This window comes from Labrus mixtus, chromosome 11 (assembly GCF_963584025.1).
Source record: "Labrus mixtus chromosome 11, fLabMix1.1, whole genome shotgun sequence".
NCBI lineage: Eukaryota > Metazoa > Chordata > Actinopteri > Labriformes > Labridae > Labrus > Labrus mixtus.
The window spans coordinates 22495236-22517868 of NC_083622.1; the positions used below are offsets into that span (position 1 = coordinate 22495236).

General features: G+C 38.9%; 1 protein-coding gene across 1 annotated transcript in view; it reads left to right on the forward strand.

Annotated features, from left to right (window-relative positions):
* Positions 1-22633, forward strand: part of sntb1 (syntrophin, basic 1) — a 42293-nt gene that overhangs the window by 11840 nt on the left and 7820 nt on the right. The window contains exons 2-6 of the mRNA XM_061050951.1: positions 428-686; positions 9370-9487; positions 9659-9748; positions 12239-12375; positions 13377-13573. Coding sequence (XP_060906934.1) covers positions 428-686; positions 9370-9487; positions 9659-9748; positions 12239-12375; positions 13377-13573 — 801 coding nt within the window. The remainder of the gene's footprint in view (positions 1-427; positions 687-9369; positions 9488-9658; positions 9749-12238; positions 12376-13376; positions 13574-22633) is intronic.

Consider the following 22633-nt stretch of genomic DNA (forward strand, 5'->3'; position numbering starts at 1 on the left):
ATGCATTAAATGATGTATAAGCACTGCTTAGGCCAGCAGACTCCTTTGTTCAGGACAGTCGGCCTTGTTGAAGGTTAAATGAATGGGATTTCTTTTTAAATTCATGTTTGAATAACTGTACATTTTCCTTGATTTAAAAGGAAACGTTTCATTAAGCATTTAATAGAAACAAGGTTTACCACGTACTGCGAAGTGGAAAGAGAGGAAAGTAAGTTGCAGTTTTTAATAACACTATGAAATGATGAATTCAGTAAACTGCTGCTCATCTAACTATGAGACAAAACACTGTTGCAGAAATCTAGAGCTACATAAAAGAGTTTACACCTGTATTTAAATCTCAAGATGTGCTTCTTCAATGTCCCAGTTAAATCTTCTTCACCTTATCTGAACCTCAAACTTGAAAACCTCTTCTTCCTTCTCTTTCCAGTGAAGTACATGCGTGAGGCCACGCCTTACGTCAAAAAGGGCTCCCCTGTGTCGGAGATCGGCTGGGAAACACCTCCTCCAGAGTCTCCCCGCCTCGGCAGTCCCCCCATCACCTCTTCCTCTTCCTCTTCCTCCTCATCATCTGACCCCCCGAGCTCTCCCACCCAGCCCTCCCTGTCTCTGCAGGGCGACAGGAGGTGTATACCACTCAAGATGTGTTATGTCACCCGAGCCATGACCACAGCAGACCCTGAGAATAGGTGGGTGAGACACACACACACACACACACACACACACACACACACACACACCACACACATAACATTAAATATGTGTGTAATATTTGAGCAGTGGAGTGTTCTGAGATGCGTCTGTCTTTTCATTCCCTCTAAGATATTATCCCTCTGCTTCACTCGTACTTATCGCTTTACATCCACAGTTATTCAATTAATTCCCGTAATGTAGCCGTTTCATGTTTAATAGTTTTTTCAGACTTCGATTGAATCATAAGAAGGAGTAAAGGGGCCTTTATCTGAATGCCAGTGAGTTCAGGGAAGTTTAAAAGTACCAGAAATGACAAACAGGTTGTTTGTTTGGTGATTTTAGGGGATTTATAGGAAGTTAGAGAAAATATTGAATATTGGAGCCTTATCCCGTCAAGTCAAGTTGCTTTTTTCTTGGGATATATATTTCATTTTTATTTGTTCTCACTTGTATATTTATTTTGTGTATAGAAGATTCATATCAGGGTCAGGGATAATGAACCTTACACTTGTAATATTTTTGCTGTGGGTTTTGGCTAGCTGATGTTTTTACTTTTGCCACAGCTGGACCAAAGAAAGAAAGACACCGACACTCATTGTGTGACCTCTGCAGGACAAACATAAAAGACACATCCCAACAGTAAATGATAAATGAAGTGCTCTGAAAATAACACTTGAGAAAAAGGAGAAGCTAAGAGTCAGGCCAAGCTAGCAAGGTAAAATGAAAACAAAAAGGATCAGCTGTGATCCGTTTCTCCACTGGCTGCCACACAAGTGATTTAAAAGAGGCGGGGACATGCTCCATGATGGCTGCGGCTCTGCGTGTATGTACTGATATCACAAGACAGAGAAACATCGTCTCGTTTTTTATATCTTGAGATCTATTAGCACTAGATCTCGTCACACACATATTTGATATGATTACACTTAAAGTTGTTTTCCCTAGATTGCACCTGAAAGTAGCGACCCGTCTAAGACACTAAAGCTGTCTCAGTTCAGGGACTGAATCCTTTGAAGGATGTATTTGAAGTGCGATTGAAAAACAGCAGTGGGTCCAAGGCTGTCCCAATTCAAGGCTCCGTCAAATGAGGTGGACAAATACAGTCTGTCCTTCTTTTTCCAGGCATCAGGTGTGTCCTTCATGGCCATACATATCCCGAGATTCACTGTGTGCCAATTCAAACGATGTGGTGGATTTTCAAGCATCAGAATAATACACTTTTAAAAAAAAAAAAAAAGATTTATTTTGGGGCTTTTTGTGCCTTTAATGGAGAGATAGGTCAATGGATAGAGCTGGAAATCAGGGAGAGAGAGAGAGAGGGGAATGACATGCGGGAAAGGAGCCACAGGCTGGATTCGAACCTGGGCCGCCTGCTTTGAGGACCATAGCCTCCATACTTGGGGCACGCGCTCTAACCACTGCGCAAATTTAATCTTACTTAATCAATTTAAGTAATGGTTAGTTACAACTCATGCAAGAGGCTAAATGTAAAAAAATGTTAAGGGTCTTGAAACTGCTAATTATCTTTAAAATAATAGCATAAGTTAAGCTGATGTTAGTTATGTTAGGTAGTTACAGTGTTTTCAAAGTTGCACCTCATAAAAGAGATGGTGAAGGTGGAAACAGCTGATGTTGCTAAACAGGAAGTCCTCGGTAGACCAGACGGTTTAGTTTCCGATCGGCCTGAGCGGTTTACACAGGTTGTGAGGCTAAAGTCTGTCCTAACCAAAAGGGATTATAGCAAGACAGTTGGAAAATCATATTCACTTCTGCATAAAAACATGATTCTAAAGTTCAGTCAGAGTTTAGGTCGGCTCAAATGAGGAAAAGGGAGCATTAGATGTGTTCTTCAGAGAGATATGCGCGTCATGTGAGTGTAGTGGCAGACTTGGCTGAACTGCTCACAGACTTTGTGTCAATATTGTCACAGGAAGATACTCCAGAGTTCAAATTCAAAACAAAAAAGATGGTTGACTAAAGGTTAACAAATTCCTCCGAGATCCTCAACATTGTGACAGAGAGAGACCAAAAAATGTCTCCTGCTATCCTGATGGGATTACACAATACTGTTTCCTTCAGACTTTTAAGAGTATTTCTAAAAGATAGACGTTTGAAGTATTGCCCTGATAATTCTCAGTCAGCAGGGGGTTTTCTGTTAGGAAATGCTGTCATGTTAATTGGTCGGTAATGTAACAAAGGCGGAATCAAACAGCATGGGGCAAAAAGAGATTTACCGTTTCAGCTTTTGTGGTGTCACAGTCTGTGAATATTTGCCTTCTGTCCCAGATTTCTTTCCCTCTGTTTCCCTCTTTCCAAGTCAATTCCCTTCCCTTGACTTTTTTTCTTCTGCCGTCCCTATCTTTTCTGCTGTTTTTCAATCTTTTGTTATTGTTTGTGCTTTTCTGCCCTTTTTGTATTTCTTTTTCACTGTCCTCTCCCTTTTTTTCTTTGATATTCTCTGTGTGTGTTTTTCCAGCTTTCTCTGTTATCTGTGTCACTATGTCTGAATCAATTCCTTCCTTCTATCTCCATCCTCTTCACATTATTGTCTCTCTCTCTCTCTCTCTCTCTCTCTCTCTCTCTCTCTCTTGGTCTATTTTAAGCTTTCAGTCTCTTCTTTATCGTCCAACAGTGTCCCCGACTGCATATGTATAATAATTGAAGTGTGAGATAGTTGAACCTCACTAAACTTCAAAGCTTCATACCATGAGGGCAATATCAAAGTCAAGTGTTAACAGTGAGCAGTGATTTCAAAGTTTCTCTGTCTGTATGGACGTTGTTAGACGGCTCACTGCTGGAACCGTCAAATGTAAATGCTAACACTCACAAACAATCAGTAAAGACACAAAAGAAAAATAAGAGTAACACCAATGGTCGGATCCAGTGGTTCTCAGTAGGTTGGCTGTCATGTACAACTTTTTATTTCCAACTAAAGCTGTACTCTGTACTGCCTGTGACATTATGAGCAGCATAGTGACCCTCAAGGTTTTAGATCCTTGAATTGATTTTGACTAAATCCAATTGAATTTATATGGCACAATTTTAAGCTAAATGTGCTTTACTGAAGATAAAAACAAAATGCCAAATCATAACAAAAGCTATCTCTGGACACTTAACATAAAGAGTCCTCTTTGTGATGTGTGTGAAGTAGACTATCCACAATGAGCAAGCACTTTAAGGAAATGTACTTCTTAGAGGACATACCATGATTGGAAGGGCCAAGAAAGTGGGATAGAGGGTGAGACAGAAAGACAGAGAGATGACCAAAAAGACACACGGACAGGGGGGATGTACACTTAGAAACAAAAAACAGACAGAATAGTTAACGATCTCAGACAATGCTGACAATGTGGATTTAAGAAGCATCTGTTTGCCCAGCTACAGGTAAAATAGAAATATCTGAGTCCATCGGGTTTGAACTTGTAACGCTGTATGTCACAAAAAGTCAGTGACAGCTATGAGCTGCTAGCAAGCATCTAACAGTAGTTCTGTGTCATGGGTTCATTGGATGAAGTATACGCCACTGAGTGCGGTATCAATGATTAATTTATGTTTTCCAGGAAATGGTAAACTGTAAAATATAAATGAGTAAACTTACAAAACAACTTTGTTCTGCCAGATAAAGGCTTAAGAAATCGGTACAAGAAATTTGTGAAAAAAAATCACAAAACTACTTTGATCCCATATAAGTTTGACATTTTTTTGGAATAAACACTTTTTTTCGTTCTTGCCCAAATTACAAAAGAAAGTGGAAACATGGCGTCTGTCGTGTGGATGGATCTGAAGTTTAGTCGGTGATTAGCCGACTAGCCATGAGGATTAGATGCCAAGGGGACAGCTGGGCTGAACAAAATGTAAAATAAAGAAATAAATGAAATAGTTCTGAGGTTTCATGGGAGGAGCGACCCAAAACTTTTTCTAGTGAAACAGCATTTGCATCAACCAAAATGTCTGTGTAGTTTCTTCAGTGTTTGCTTTAAACAACCATTTTGAAACTTACACCGCAACAAACGGACATTTTGATTTTGACTTTCACAAAACTTGGTTGAGCTATTAAACTTTTTTAAAGGCCCAACAAGTTGAACATTCACTTTGTTGGCTGTAACTTTGACTTTATTGTCCGGTCGGTTATGTACAGAATGGAAGTCAATAATTCATCTGGTGTCAAGCTGGGTTTTTGCTTCACACAGATAACACAGTGTTTTGTGGTTTGATAGAGCTGGAGGGCAGATTCACAAGCACAGATAAAGCCAAATTCACCTTGACCAGCATGTTTTTTTACCGTATGAAACTCCTTCCTTATCCTCAGAGCCAGGACAAATTCCCCTTTGACTCTTAGTAAATGTTTAGTAAATGTTTAAATGAGAGGACACCCACACTGAATTGTGCTCTGTTATACTTCAACCATAAAATTCACATTTATCGTGTAAAATTGAATATATCAGAGAGTGATACACTAAACCTACTCCCCTTTTTCCTATTATTTTGGGTTGAGAACTGAAATGGTTTAAGAGTCTTTATGTTAAGAGACATGAATATCTGGTTAATCTTTTTCTACGAGACTCGCTAAATGTTGCATCCCTCTGAGGGTTTCTGTCTTCATCTCAGCAGATGTTGTTTAAACTGTGTTAAAGCCGGCGAGGACAGACAGCAGACAGGGGAAATGAGGGAAGGCAGACACGCACAGAGATGACGAGAAGTGATGGAGAAGAGGAGGACTTATCCTTAATTTAACTAAAATGCCATGAAGACATTTTGAGACAATGGTGACAAATTAAATGTAGAGTTATAGGATCACTCTCCTATTATTTAAGGTGTGGTTTTTATATGTTGTGAGAAGGAGCAAGAGGCAATGAGGTGGATGGAGGAGAAAATGTAAATGAATTGAAAAATAACAGGATATGTACACATTAGGAAAATAAAAGTGTAAAGAAAAATACACTTTCTACACCTTTTATATTTATTTTTACTGATGCTAAATACTTAGTAAAACTCCAGAGTGAATGTGTGCCTCTTGAATTTCCAAATAGAACAAGTTTGGTCATGTCACAGGAGATGTTCATTTCTTGCTGAGGCAGGAGGTTTCTCTCAGTATGATTGGTTTCTAAAGTACAAGAGTTATACCTTGACAATTTCCTGAAAGCATGAAAAGAGAGAAAAATCTGTGGTCCAATTTTTCAATTTTTCTCTTACCCAGGTCTCATGCAGGTCAGGAGTATGCCTGCAGTATATGACAGAATAACACACATACTGGTATAACTCATCACTATGTTAATTTGTGTGTATGATACAAGTGCACATCTCTAATTTTCATCATCTCTCAAACACAGCATTAGCAGTTTAGCTTCAGCTTTTTACAAACTTCAATAAATTCCACATATCTCATACATTCATTTTATTATTCAGCTTTTCAAGTGCCAACTTTTTTTCAGCATGGAGGACTCACACTCTGCTATTTCTTCAGAAATGATGTTCCCTAGTTTTTTTCATGTATTACACTTACACAAAGAAATATCTTCCCAACGTTAATGTTGTCTCCAGCATCACATCTGAAACCTTAAAAAGCTGCAGCGTCATGCTGGGTGGTGCAACAAATCTGTAAAGGTGAACTACTCAATTTATTCAATGTATTACTTTGAATTTATATCTATGTTACTGCAAACATGAATAACATTCAGCAAGAACTTTGAATTTGTTTCAAAATAACATAAACACTGTTGAGGGGGATCAGGCAGTTCTGAATAATGGTGCTGTGCTATATTTGAACCTCAAAGGAAGTCTGCTGTACTTTTAGAGGAGTCGCACTTGAGACTGATTTAATTCATGGAAGTAACAATTTTAAAATAATGAGAAGCCTTTAAACTCTTCTTGAGACCTGTCTGGGTGAAGACTTAATTTTATTTTAAAATTGTTTTTGAATGACATAATAATAACATTTACAGGGTAAAATCTTATTTTTTGTCCTACATTTTGAGAGGACTCTACAACAACAACAAAAAGTCAAGGTCTAACTTGCAATTTCCTTCTGAAGAATTTCTCTTTAGAATCAGAATCAGATTTATTGGCCAGGTATGCTTACACACACAAAGAATTTAACTTCAGTGAACTGTGCTCTCTTATGTACAGGTACAACATTAAATATCAACAATAAACATAATAAGAAAAGACTAATATTTACACGACTAAATATGAAACAGTGCAGTGGTGAATAGTGCAAGGACTTAAAAGATATCCGTTGCCAAGACTTGAAACTTGTTTTGGACATATCACAAACAAAAAAACAGCCCTGGTTGAATCCTGTGTGTGCAGCAACGATTATTTCACTTTCATCTGGCAGTCAAAAGGCCAAAACAAACAATGACATGACTGAAATGTGTTCTTGTTTTCTTACATTTTATCTACTTCTAATATTAATTCCAATAGTCCTTCGTCTTGTTTTGTTTAGCAAAAAACAGCTTTCCACTGAATTGTTGCATCTGTACAGAGTTCATCTATTCATATATTCATATATATATATATAGATTTATAGATTTATAGAGCATCCAGTCCATGTGACCCCACATGTAAATGCTTTGTATCATGCAAAGTCACTTCACTTCTTTGCTGGAAATGCCATAGAACGTTTCCTCTGTGTCTACTCATGAGAGGCAATTGCTTCTATTACACACAATTTTTCTACCAGACACAAATCTGGCCCTGTATTCCCCCATGCCAGCCCCTTCCTCCCCCTCTGCTCTCCCCCTGGCCTGTCCTTAATCAACTTCCCTTTTAAAGGCAGCAGTTGTATTTTTAACCCAGACCAGAGAAACACCTGGAGCGGATCAAGACGATGCCCCTTCCTCTGAGGGTTTAATGGAAAAGCAGATTCATCACATTCACCGGGGTTTTTCTAGGTCCCCAGGGTGCACTGTATGAATAAAAAGAGCTGCAAAGAAAGCGTGTTTGTAGAAATGAAACCACCCTGCTTTTAGAGTAGTTTCTATTTTAAATCAGCGAGAGCTCCTGGAGGCGCTGTATTGTTTCAGAGTTGGTGGTAAAATGTGAGGATCAAGAATGTATTTCCATTCATGTTAGAATTTGAAACTTAACTCTACTCCTTGAAAATTGCCATCGGTGCATCTATATTTTACTTTCTTTACTGTGACCATTTTCATTTACAATTCAACTGTTTTCTGTAGACATGTAGTTTGAAATTTCAGGTCTTCCTATAAGATTTTTTGTAACATAAACACTAGTTGGACTATCCTTTATTACAAGACTAACATAAGCTCTTAAAATGAGAACTTGTCAAGAGGCGAGGGAAGTGTGTACACAGGAGGTGAGGGGGGAGCTGAGGGATGAAGGAGGTGTGTCTGAAGAGGGCATTGTTTTGGTTTTAAAATCTGCTCTGAATGTGGCTTAGTGAGCCTTTAAAGCAGACACATTGAATTTTGGTTTTGGCAAGTCAGAATCTTGAGATATGCCAAAGATAGCACTGAAAGGATTTGACCAAAGTTGCTGGTTCAGGATTTCTGATATTGTTTGAAAGAACAATATCCAAAATGTGTCCAAAGAGGGACATGACCAATACATGTTTGGTTGTAAGCCAGGAGTCCCTTTACAGGGTCAACATCAGTGTGTGATCGAGCTTGTTTGGTTTTACATTTCTAAAGAGCAAAATTGCACAAGAGTGTGTCAGGCACACGAAGAAGAAGAGTGGATGTGGTTGATTCCAATTTACTCTAAATAAGGTTAAATATACCATAAGGGTTGGCTGGATATTTTATAATAGAAACATGGTATTAAACCATGTACATAATGACTCACCTGTAAAAATGAAAAAGAAAATGTGTGCAATAGGCTTTTTTCAACTTTAGCACCATAATATTATGCTTATTACATTTATTTTTATTTCTAACTGCTGAAACCAGTCAGTGTTTTTTCAAAATTGTAAAAACAAATCTCAGCATTTTTCCACACTGACGATTTGTTTACCTGTTAACCTTCTGGGTCAGACATAGTTTGTGTTTCTAAAAGCAATATCACTCTCACTTTGCACCCTCGCTATTGAATGATTGTTTTCTTTCTCAAAAAGATAAACCACCATTTACCCTCTTTAGTATTTTAGTCACTGGTTTGCCTCTAGAGAGAGGAACACTAACTGTACCGACGCTTAAATATGTCACGCAGCTTTATGCACTGTAAAGGCAGCATGTACCTTTTTAAAATTCATGTTCACTGAGAACATAATCAAAGAGCCGTTCCATGAGACAGAGGAGCATCCTGATGCATTTCTCTGGATGACATAAATACTCCCATATGATGTAAGAGATTAGTTATGGAAATTCAGTGGGAGAGAGCATTGTGTCATATGGCCCACAGAGGATGCATGCGCAATTGACCTGAATGGATTCAAATTTCAATGCACTTCATGTCATTATCCCAACTGGATGCCCATTTTTAAGTGGATATGGAAAATGAGCATCTGCTGTGGCTGAAACCTAAAAGGACTGAATTTGGTTTCTGGAAGAAGAAGAAAATGGAGTCAAACTGAGTCTGGTCTGATAACATTAGCAATATATTTTCAATATTCAAAAAGAAATGAATTCATCGTGGGTTGTGAACCGTAAAAGTTTAAGAACCTCTGATGATAACGTGAGAGGTTAAAGCCGTTTTAACTTTTCTTATCTCCTCCTCCAGACAACTGGAGTTGCACTCCCCCGACGCCAGGCACACCGTTGTGCTGCGCTGCCCGGACCAACCATCTGCCCTGTCCTGGTTCTCTGCCATGCACGCCGTCACATCCTCACTGGCACAGGTCTGTCTTTGATTTACTTTGGTTTTACAGGTAATATTCATTAGTGTGGCCATAAATTGAGATATTTTAATGGTCACATACTGTGGCCATGATTCAGCCCCCTCTGAGCTGCTTTGAATCTAATGCTTCCTGAATGATCATCTCTCCTAAAAATGTGCCGTCCCCACACAGCGGGCACTGGCAGAGGTCATCCAGAACACCGCCAGGATGGAGGTGGCTGGCAGCAAAGAGATACGACACCTGGGGTGGCTGGCAGGGAAGGTAGGAGTGTGTGTTTGTGTGTCTGGGAATGTGTCTGTGTGCTTATGAGGGTGCATGTTGAAGGGATAGGCAGTGTAAAACGCTTTATAATTCCCAACTGTACCATTTCATGTGTGTGTGTGTGAGACACCCTTTCCTCTAAATTTCTCACATTTTTAATGGGGTACCTTCGCTGTTGGTGTGCAGGTCTTTATGTGCATGTGAGTACTCTTGTTCTATCTTTATGAGGACCAATATGAGTTTTATTATTTAAAGGCTGGATGATTTTGGAAAATTAGGACATTTTATCATTAAAGAGCCATTGAAAGGTTAAGACTTGGTTTTTGGATTTAATTTTGTGTCCACGTTATATGAGAAATGGGCTATATTATAGACATGTTTTTTATTTGAAACATTTACATGTATTTTATATGGATGCAATACATATGCCCTATCTTACAATTATCATTCTATCCAATATTATAATCTATAATTGTCTTTGTCATTTTGTGACTTTGTGAACGTATTGTCCATGTCCTCTTGAAATGTGTTAGTTGACTGCACGCTTGAAACCAACAACTTTGTACAATGTGTGAATTAAGAAAGTTTTTAACTGCTAAAAAGCATCATGGGAAACTAGTTTGAAGGGGAGGGTCTTCTTTGAATGAAAACTTATCGACATTATGTCATTGATAGCCTTCATGGAGTTAAACAGGCTTTTACTTGTTATAGAGAAAGATACAAATGTGCAACAAATGAAAAAAACCTAAGCTGAGCAGAACTTGAGGGGAAAGTTTTACCCTCCCGATATTCTTTCTTTCTTTTTCCCCCAGAAGATTTATTTTTTGGGCTTTTTATGCTTTATTGTAGAGACAGGACAGTGGATAGAGAGAGAGAGAGAGAGAGAGAGAGAGAGAGAGAGAGAGAGAGATGGAATGGTCACAGGTCAGATTCAAGCACAGGCCGCCCACTTCGAGGACTGTAGCCTCTGTACACGGGGCACACAAAGTTACCACTAGGTCACTGTATTTTCTGATTTGACCAATTGATGCCTTTTAATGCTATGAAGAGGATTTTCAGGTCTTAAAAGTTCCAGAAAGGGCCTTTGGTTTAGTTTAAGGACAGTACAGGGCTTGCTGCTTGGCGTGTGGTTTTGATTGTTAAGGTTAAAACGATCACTGCATTCTGCAGTAACCGTATAGAATAACAAATGTGTTTGCATCTGTGTATATACAGGTAGCTTTGTTGGCATGCATATTCTTGTATAATGCATGTCTAGCACACATGTTTGAAATTCACACAAGCACAAAGGCAGGTACAGCCCCATTTTTCTCTTTCACACAGAGACAAGCACACAAACCTGTGCAAACACACACACACACACACACACACACACACACACACACACACACTTGTACCTGTCTAATTTAGTCTGCATGATTGTGATCCTTCAAATGCAATACAATACTGTTACTTAGCAACATATTCTCATTATGTTAAAAAAGCTGACCCTCGACCCTTTAAATCCCACGATGTGATTGGCTGAGGCAGAACTTCAAAGAACAGCTTAGGATTCCATTGCTGGGCTGCAGATAAGCTCTTATAATGAGAATAGTTATGGAGCATTGTGAAATAGAATACTAGGCTGTGTGTGTGTGTGTTATAAGTTAAAAGATTAACAATGTGCGTTTTGAACAGGAAGCGAGGGGTTTTCTCGCATAGCAACAAATCATCATGGATGTTAGGGTAAACAGTTATTAAAGAGAGAAATCAAACTGTTCTGTAGCAGTCTTGGATTAAATTGAGAGGTGAAGAGTGTTCTACCTACTGATGAGTGAGTCTGTCACACATTAAACACACACACACACACACACACACACACACACACACACACACACACACACACACACACACACACACACACACCACTCTCTCTGAAAAAACATTAGGCCTATAAAGCAGCTCGCTGGCACACAGTCATTAATGTTACTGATAAAATCCATGCTTTCATCTAAAAGCCTGAGCCCAGTTTCAGTATTTTGACAGATATAAAAGAGTGAGGCTATGATTAATTCTGCAGCAGCAAATTAATCAAGGTAGTGCTTGATTCCAATTCAAAATGAGCAACCTTGTAAGCTTGATTTATTGTTTACTTGTTTTGTTTAAACAAATTACAATCTTAATCAGTTGTTGGTTAATTCATTTTTTAATTTTAGAAGGGAATGAAACATTTCACAGCTCTAAAAACAAACCTGTTTATATTGTTGTGAATATATAAATCTAAATATATATATATATATTTCTGCCTCTGGTCAGACTCCAAAAACAATTTAGAGTATTTACATCAGGCTCTCTGATAATTTGTTAAAATAATGCAATAATCATATTTTTTTTCCTTTTTTTTATAGTAAATATCAGACTTATTTCAGCCGTGGCCCTGCACAGGATGAAGATGTATAAAAAAATGAGCAGAAACCTTACAGACTCATTGTTTCCCTGTTTGTGTTGCAGACGGAGAGTGAAAAGCAGAGCTGGAAGCCCGCGTTGGTCGTGGTGACGGAGAAAGACCTGCTGCTGTATGACAGTCTACCACGAGGCAAAGAGGCCTGGCAGAGCCCTGCACACACTTATCCACTTTTAGCAACACGGTAGGTTGAGCCCCGTATGTAAACACACATCAAAGATACACACAGTATGTTTACACCATCACATATTTACGGAGAACATTGTGTTGTACCAGTAGAATGATTTGGGATTTGAAAAACTAACTCTAAATTTGATTTTAGTGATTGTCCTTGAATACCACGACAAACAACAGGCTAAACCTGCAATACACCGGTTGCCTTTAAATCAACTGTTGTTTTTATTTTTTTTTAAATAGGGACAGTGCACATTAATGAACATAAACATGTAAATATTCCAGATTGTAGCCATAGGCACATTTCCACCTGTAGTCCCTTGGCAGGTTGGTGTTACACACATACATATTTACATATAACCACAAGGACAGAAAATGAATGAATTTTAACATGGTAAACTACGCTGAATGTTATAAACTCAACCCTGTGTAAACCCAATCACCTGAAACATCTTTCTTCACTTTTCCATTGTTTGCCAGACCAACTTTAGGCTTTGAAGAAAAACTTAGATTAACAGATATTTGGTTAGCAATAAAAACTATCTCGATGTTTTTTAGGAGGGCAGACTAAATTATAATGATGGAAAAACCAATTAATTATAATGTATCCTGAAATCAGTTTTATTTTTGTCTCCAATTTTTTTTTTTTGAGAAATTGAGTCTGGAAAAATGTGTGTTCAAACTGAAAGATATGTCTAAAACTAAAGTGTACAGACGCTAGTTTTTACTTGTAGGATGATACAACAGTAAAGATGGAGTTGTTCTGGCCTCCACTGTCACATACGATGTGACACCATCACTATCAGGTAGACAAGCTTACCATTTAATGCTTTTATCCCAAACCATCATTCATTAGCCATCCAAAAAAAGTACAGGTTTCAGGGAAGCATCACGTGATGAGCACAAATATCCTCATAACAGAAATGTACTTTGTCATAATAAGATTTTTTCATTAAAATAGAAAACTGTCTTGTCCTATACTTTCTGACATTAGTCTATGTGTTAATACAGTCTGGTTCATTCTGGCCCTGATCGGGGGTCGCCTCACTCTGGCACGGAGTTGTTCTTTGCCACACGGACCGGCACACGACTCGGCATCGAGACTCATCTGTTCAGGGCCGAGACCACCAAGGACCTGTCCCTGTGGACCAGACAGATAGTCAACGGATGTCACGCCTCAGCCGAGATGATCAAAGAGGTCACTACAAGTGAGTACTGACACACAGTGCATTAACATTCAGATTTGGGGACTTGAGGTTCCTTAAAATTGATAAAGACATGTAAGCAAACATAGATGCTATAAGGCACACAGAAGATGTAGCTTTTGGTGAATGGAGTGTGCTTCACAGGTCACTGTGCTGGAATCTTTGATGCTTCCTCAGACGTGTTCAGGCAAGCTGCAGCAAAACACATCCAGGGAGATTTAGGAGGCTGCAAGGGAAACCACTGCCTAAGGTGTTGCTAGCCTTAAAATAAAGTCTGAACCCAGAGCATAAAGCAAAATGTTAACACACACACATATAGACTCCTGAATCTCCTCATACACTGAGATAGAGGAGGGTTTGTAATAATTTGACAGCCATATGGAAGATGTGGACAAAGTACCAGCTATTTATAGAAAGGAATGCTATTCTTGTGCGTGCGTGCGTGCGTGCGTGTGTCTGTATGTATGTGTGTGTACTGTTTGGCATTGGGTTTTGGTCGTCCAGGGAATTCCAACAGATATCCCCTCCATCTCTCTCCCTCTTTTCCTCCCCCTTTCTCCCAGCACAAAATGTCCTGGGAACTGCTCCTCTCCCCTGGGTCCCCCTCCTCCCTCTATCCAAGATAACACCGTGCCAAATGAAGTTTCACTTCAAACTCCACTCGTATATAAAAACAACGTGAATCTAGAGGCAAATGATACACGACCCCACCCGTCCATCCTGGTTGTCAGTGATGTTTCTGCATCGTTTACCGCCTCCATACTCTTGTCATAAACTCTCAGAAATGGTGTCTGCACCCACTGATCTGGCTGTGAATGTTGCACTGTGATTAGCATAGCGAGGATGCATCCACGTCTGTAGCGCAGTTGAGTTAAATTTAACACTCAGAGGTGTTTGACGAGTATCAGATTTTAGATGTCACGGTGGTTAGAAAGAAAATGTGAATGTTAGAAGGACATCCTTTGTAATCCCATGACAAAACGCTGTCTAGACTAAAACAAGCTGCTCAGTATCGACAAGATGGAGCTGGAATGTAGCAGCTAAAAAAAACAATGCAAAGTGAAAGGCCCTGCAGTCCCATGGTACACCCACATACACAATTTGGATGATTAGATTACAGGAAAGTGAGGGAGTGTGCAGACTGTGTTTGTTAACATCTTCCTCACTATCTGGAACTTTTGTGACTACTTACCGTCGTATCATTCTTACTGGAGTTGTAAACCAGTTCACCTTCAGCCTGAGCAGGAGTCTAATTAACATGGATGCATTTCAACACCTACGCAGTGCAACACATCTAGGACAATGATGACGTTATACGGCACACTTGTAAGCAAACGGTTTCTTTTTTTTTTTACATCCAACCGATATGAAAACCATTCATTTGAAGTTGCTTTACTCACAGATGAAAAAGTTAAGGCAGACTTTAGCAGCTACAGATCTGACTTTTGCTTTCTGTTTTGTCTTTTTTGTTGTTTTGAAGTCTGTTTTCAGAACTTTTTTTGTTTGTTTTTGTGTTTTACCAAAAAAGCCAGTTGCTTAAGAAAAGAGCTCAAAATGAGGACCGACATTGTAAAGCTGCAGCCTGTAAAACCAATCCAAATTGGCAGAAAAAGGTTGACCCATTGAACTCCACAGACCCTTGGGCAACCTTTTCTATTTTCAGAGTCAGAATTGTTAATATAATAATAATAACAGCAGCTCTGAGAATCTGTACTGAAGCACAGCATGATGTTAAATTTGTTCATGATCTGAGTTCAGTGTTTAAAAAATGTTCCAACTTGCATTTCAGCAATAAACAAAAAGTATGATGGAGGCTGAATCTAGACCTGATTTTAGTGTAATTTGACTGTAAAACAAGAGTCAGAGGTTACACAAAATAAGACATTTAAACCTTTGCGTAATATAACCAAAATAGCACCAAATACCAGTTAAATGCCTAATAAACCTTAACTGAAGTACTTCTCTGTTAACAGTCCATAAATATATATATATTGTTCTTCTTGTTCATATATATATATGGCCATAGCTTTAAAGAGCACTAGGATGAGGTTCTGCTTATAGCCAAATAAACTTGTTGCAAATCTGTTATTTAGTGTCTGCCTCAAGCATCATGCCGGTGTGTCTGTAACGTCTGCAGAGTCCCCTGTAGCCTGTTGATTTCTAAATGTAAATGACACACAGACATGCACAGTGGTCAGTTCTCTGATCGCTGAAGGTGATACCAGAGACTTGTATTGTACATTAGTCATGGGGAAAAAGTGACATCGTTGGTTTGCATCAAACAAGATGAAAGTGGCAGCATGATGACTATTGCACATGCGCACATCACACACACATAATAAAACAATTAATCATTCAGCCCTGAATGTACGCACAAAAAAATGTCCTCACAATCCATCCAATAGATGTTAATATATTGCAGTTTGGACCAAAGTGATGGACAAGTTGACATCATCATCAATAGATCAATACCACATCTATTGCTGTAAATTTCTGTTTCATTAGGTGTATGTTTGTACTTTCATAGGATATAGGTCAGTGACATAAAGCAGAACAATTAGAACAGATTAGAATGGTTTTACATTTTTATCACTCACCACTGAATACCTGTCCAAGATGGATCACATAACTTTCTTCAAACAGATGACTGTTAGCACCAAGCCCTCAGGTTTTTGTTATGGACATAGAAAAGTAATTTACACTTCCCAGAGAAAGAGGGTGATACTGCATACAAAGTGCATTCAGTCAATTATCAGCGGTCGCCACTTGAGGAGTCGCTCTGTGACCTTGTCAGCTTTTCATCTGTGAAGCATTCTGATAAATCATTGTGATGTTTTATTCACTGTCAAGGCTCGTGATAAAGATTATCGTGAGGAGAGAGCAGCTCTCAATCACTCTCTGGGCAGCAGGCCATTCTTCGAAGGATTTTAAAGGGGAGAGTCATTTGTTCGGGCTCTGAAATCAAATTTCACAGGCACTTGGCCTGCTGTCATTTTTTGTTATTATCATGTCCAAGGTGACTTAAACTTTTTGTCTGAGAATTATCTTGTTTTTTGAGCACTTAGTGGAATATTACACTGTTTGGGGTAGTCACAGTGTCAGGTTTTTCAAACTGACATATCAGCTCTCTCTGACTTCTTTAGCTGGTCTCTCTTAATTGTCATCCAAATAACTTTATTAATAAGCAAGTCTCATGTCTCTGATAATAAAGAGATCTCAAATTTTACAATTAGTGGATTAAAACAATTTCACACAAGCTCTCTTTTGTCTTCTTTCTGGAGCTTTTCTATCATATCTCAGTCTTCATCGAGACATGGAGACGTGTACAGTGGATTCGGGTTACATTGTGGATTTAGAGCTGATTTTCCTTTTTTCAAACATTTGGAGCATTTTAAGGAAAACAATAGATATTTATTGGACCCAAGTTAACTGTTTTTCTTGCAGAGAGTCAAATGAGACAATGGATACAACCCTCACAATACATTAGACACTACGGCCTGCTATCTATTACTTTAAGTGACCCTACTAAAAGGTACTTAAAGACTGAAAACAGGGGGAAACAATCCGGAAGCGAACAAAATCTGCCTTCCACTAGGTCACAATTTAAGTGTCTTTTATAACGTTTATAAAAGATGGTGTAAAAACCTCAAATCAGTCTTGGTTTTACTGTGATCTGATGATACACTGTTAACAGGTTAACAAGCTTTTCTGACTGAGTGTATCAAAACATTTTCTGTCAGTGATTGGTGTGCTCCAGTACTTTCTTTGGATTCTTCCTGTGTGAAGGAGTCCATTGAATTATTTTGACATCTTAGGTCGTTCTTTGAGAGCACTGACCTCCATCTGTGGAAAGGCTGAAGCGCAAGAGTTTCCTTCTACTTTGGTTGACTAGCTGTTCAAACTAGCTTTTATATAAACCTGGTGTTGTAATTTATTTTCCATATTTTTGTAAGTAAATGTCAAGGATAAACTTTGACCTGCAGTTTAAAACAGAATTTAATGACCAGCTGCATGTTTGTCTATGCAAGTCCCACTAGTTCCTTTATTGTGCACACCCTCAGCCATCTGTTAATTCAGCCTTCAGAGGTGATGGCTTTCAAACTGTGCTAAATTGTCTTGCAGGTCGACTGGGTCTCTCCTAATGAATGGGTAAAAAACAACAACAAGTGTACCCCTGTGGCTTTGGAAAATGACCTGCTGCAGTAACCTGCTGTGACATTTGTACTTTATCGCGTTGGATACAGCTTTGAAATGTGTAATATTGTTCTGCTGTTTGTGTCATTGTAAATATAAAACAAACAGAATAGATGTCTTAGTTTCTTTCATTTAATAAACGTTTAGCATCTCCACCTGATGGTAACAGTCAGTCAGCCCCTCCTCTCTCACAGTCGCTCCCCATCCCCTCGTTCATTCAGTTATCACTCTCCACCCCTCCTCATGTCTTTTCCACTCACCGTCAGGTGGAAAGAAGGGCTTTTGTTTCAGCCTGAAAAGCCCCTTTCTGTGTGTCAGTCTGCCTGTGAGTGTCTGTGTGTGTATGTGTGTTTGTTCTGGTGGGAACCCTGCTTGCTTGGCAGATCAAGGCTCTCAGGTAGTAGAGTAGAGTTTCAGGTCTAATTTTCAGTCCCAGTCAGAACAAAGACCCTCCACTTTCTGCCCCATTCACAGCTGTTATTAGGGAGACGTTTGTCCTGTCTGATTGTTTATACATCATTAGAAACATATTAAACTTTATGAGACTCATTCCTCATCATGAAAGGGATGTCTTTAGGGTCCCTGATATATTACACCGTACATTAGACTGAGTGTGTGGACTTCATCTTTTCTACTTGATTCACAGTGTGGAACTTATCAACGTTGGTCCCTGAAGTTTGAATCAAATCACCTCTGTTGTTGTGTTTTCACAGCAGATACGGAGAGGAGACATTACTGTTATCTACTGCTCTGCTTCTGTCATGAAAACAGGTCTAAAACTCAGACTATTCCCCCGGACTTCATCCGTAATCTAAAGCAGACCCTGCCGCTGAGGAAACACTGTCAAGGAGCATTTTCAAAGGGTTAGACGAAATTTTTTCACAATTTTAAAAGAAGAGAAAAATGGCCACAACCTTCAAGAATACTAAACAAGGATTGCAAACACATTTGTCCATCCATAAAATTCTTAATACAGTTCAATTTGAGAGAGATTAACCTTTCTGTCAAAGCAATTTATCTGCATTTGAAAGAGACACATCAGTCAGGGACACTTCAAGATATTGACCTTTTATATGAAACAGATAAAGCGTGAGATTTGGTTTAAATGGCTCTGCAGTTTGTGGTAGGTCTCAGAAAACCAAAGCAGCAACTGGATTGTAGCTTGTGTGGGAGTAACAACTCTTTCTGTTACTTTCTGAACTGGGCTTGTCTCTGACTTTGAGCATAGCCCTTCAAGACAACTGTTACTCTGTGACTACTATAGAATATCTAGTGGAGGAGCACGATGTTTACTGTTGGATGTTATCTGGTGTGTGTTTGTAGTCCAAGTACTGTTAGCTAGCATTTCGGCTGCTTTGGTTGTATTCAAGACAAAAGTCCATGTCGCGATAAAAACAGCAGAAAATATCCAAAGCAAAGAAACCCCACCTGTCAACTTATATCAATATAGCATTCTTTTAACCTCTAAAAACAACCATCTGCATATACGTGCAGTTTACAGTCTGGCTGCAGACATTAGCCATATTCAGACTGTTTCAAGCTGCCATATTTATGCCCCTGTGTCGTTTTGCCTTCATCTGAATGCTGCGGAGGTGTAATGGAGGGGTGAAGTGATCCCACCTGTATATGTACCCTCGTTGTGGTAGTGACAGAGGTGTTACAGAGCCGAGATGGTTTCAGTGGAGCCAGTGGGGGAGCGTTGTGTGTGCGTGCATGTCTGACTGTGTGTTTATGTGGAGCTCCCGCTGTGCCGTGCTTCCTCAACACTCAAAAACGCCATGTGAATTCACAGACTGGGAATATCACGGCGTCGTGGAATCAATAAGACGAGATGGTGGCCAGGCTTAGTTACGGCACTTTTGTGAAAAAAAGCGTTCTGAAAAAAGCTACAGTCTCTCACTTCCACCTTTGCCTAATCCCAATCTCCACCCTAATCTCCAGATGTCTGTGAAGGGGTGCTCTTCTTTAACTAAACCATCCATCCCCTTTTAAAACTTGACATGATGAATTAATCTGCAGTTTTATTTTTTCTGCACATCTGCATGTTGGGCTGGCCACTATGATGGTTGTCAACTTAATATGATCAGCCTTTGATTAAATGTTTCTTGTAATGAATGATGTTGTTTCAGATTCAGTGTTTTACTGGAATTTGTACAAATTTGAGTTGCTCAGGTCAATTTGCATGCACTTGCTTTCTTTCATTGTTGCACATTGCAGTCCATCCTGAGATGGGAAAATGGGACTCACAAGATTTATTTGATTTTGTTCAACCGTTGTCTACTTCGTGTGTGTAACTGAGTTCACATGTAGCGAAAGAGCAGAACGAGGAAGGGATTAAGGTGAGTGTAGATGATTAGTGCTGTTTGAATAAAAACATGTTTGAATAGGTAGAGAATCAGCCTGTTAATAATCTGACAAAGAGCTTGAATCATGCTTCAGGGAGCGGCAACATACACAAATATATGCAAACACACAAACATAGGAATGAGAAGACATACATTCATATATGCAGCTCCATGTCTTTCACATTTACACACAAATACACACAATTTCTCACCTTCTCATTGTCATGTGTGCTCACACACAAACGCACACTCACCTCTGTGAACATCCTTACACACACACACGCTCACATCCTCTAAAGGCTGTCAGCAAACAATGGAAAGAGAACAACTCTCCTCTCGCTCATTGTGTCACACAAACATGCCGATCTGCAGATCAGCTGTCATCAAGAGAGAAGGGCTTCTGCTGTAAATGAAGTTTTCAAAACACATCCTTCTACAGAGGGGAGGGGGTGAGGGAACTCTGCTGTCAAGAAACTGAGAAATAGGGCTAAATACAACGAGTTCACACTGTGTGGCAACAAGGCAGGTTTGTCATTAAAGCAGAGGAAAGTTATGCGTAAATCGAGAGAGTAGATAAAGACAGTGCACTCAGCTTTCAGCCAGAACACATGCTGAGAGGAAGAGCGGAGAGAGAGCAGGAAGAAGGAGAAGATGGTGTAGAGCAGATAAATTACTCTCAGCTTTCAGCGGGCTTGTCCCCACGTGAGCAGAGAAGCATGTCACTGGAATGTGGTGACACAGCCAGGCTCCATTACAAATGTTTTAACAGGAAACCTGCATCAAAATTGAAAAACACAACCAAACTGTATAATATGTATTAAACAGGAGACCATCAACTTATACTACGAATTATCAGCTTGACCCTGTTAGAGCTAATATGACGTGTCGCTGTCATTAAGTCTACCCTCACTTAAAAATGCACTGATTCTCAGAAAATCATATTAAATTTAACAGCAGAACAAATCCCCTTCAAAACGATAAAAACAGTCAAACAAAACCAAACATTAAAACCTGCATTTAAAAAAAACAACACTTAATGTTCTAGCTGTAGAGAGCATGAGTTTTTGCTAGTCATAAAAAAATAAATATTATCTGTTCATCAAATGATAATAAAATGGAATTAAACAAAAATATATATTCATCATAGTGGTGGCTAAATGAGAAATGTTTTTTTAATAAACCAAATCTTAATTACCTTTATGGAATGTGTTTCATATTACACGATTGTCAAAATAAATGCAAGTGATGACATTGTAAATAAAAAGTGAATAACTTGCTGTTAGTGAGGACAGAAACGAGGTGGACTGTTTTATATGTGATTTTTAACATTCTTTTCATGACTACCTGTCTCTTAAATAGGCCAAGAAGAGAGAATGTCATTCATTGCAACTGATCTTTTTCTGTCTGAAATAATGCAAATGAAAGATCTTGTACAAATATCCAACCCTGCAGCATAACCCATTAATCATAGTGACTGGCCCTGCCACTACAAGCCAACACTTAAGTTATTGCACAACAGAATTTATAAATCCTCCCTAAAAGTAAAGACAAGAGAAAGTTATTCAAAGTCAGAAATGAAGTACATTTTTGAAGTCCACAACTTGCATTTCAAAGTCTACTGCTTCCATAGACACAAGAAGTGGACATAGCCACCTTGTTGCAACTCATTGATTTGTTAACATTAGTTTGATATCTTGAGTTTGAAATATGGAAGTGGGAATCTTGTATTTTGGGAGCCTTTGTGATAAACTCTAAGCTATCACATTTTTCAAGCTGTTCAGTCTATGCTCAATGCTATATCATTAGCATGCTAAATAACCAGTTAGATACACAGAGCAGAGTGTACATATGACACATATCCCTGCTGGGGGAGTTAGTGTTGGTTTAAATTCAAATGCGGGTAACTTAAAAAAGCTGAATGTCATCATTGCGTCCTGACCTCTTCTCTGTGGATCAAATCACACGATACATACTCTCATGAGCAGGCCGCCACAAATGAATCAATTGAGGACAAACTATGGGTGCTGACACTGATACCTGCAGATCAGTAATAACATATCAATAATATATTAATATATTTCCACTCACTAAATAGAGGCAGCAGTCTGATAGTTCAATAAACTGCACAGCATGCAGCATATGTCAAATGTTTGCAGCAAGCAGCACCCATCTGTCACTCAGCTATGCCACACTACACACAGCATCATTTTAATGGGTGATTTATATTAAGAATCAACCCTGTATAATGTTCATGAATGTGGAAATTAGCTCAAGCACTTAAAATGTTTTTTTTAGCTCAGTTGTAATCATTTTAGATTTTGAAAGAGCATCATTCAAGGATTATTGTTGATTTTCCAAGGCTGCTATATTCAGTGCCTGTTACCATTTCACCTTTTTTTTTTTTTTACCCCATTAGCTTTCTACATGTATTTAATCTTTTGTCTTTTTCTGTACTTGCTGCAAAACCAATCACCCTTTGGGGACAAACAAAGTTGAAGTTATCATTTTTGATAATGTTGTTAAG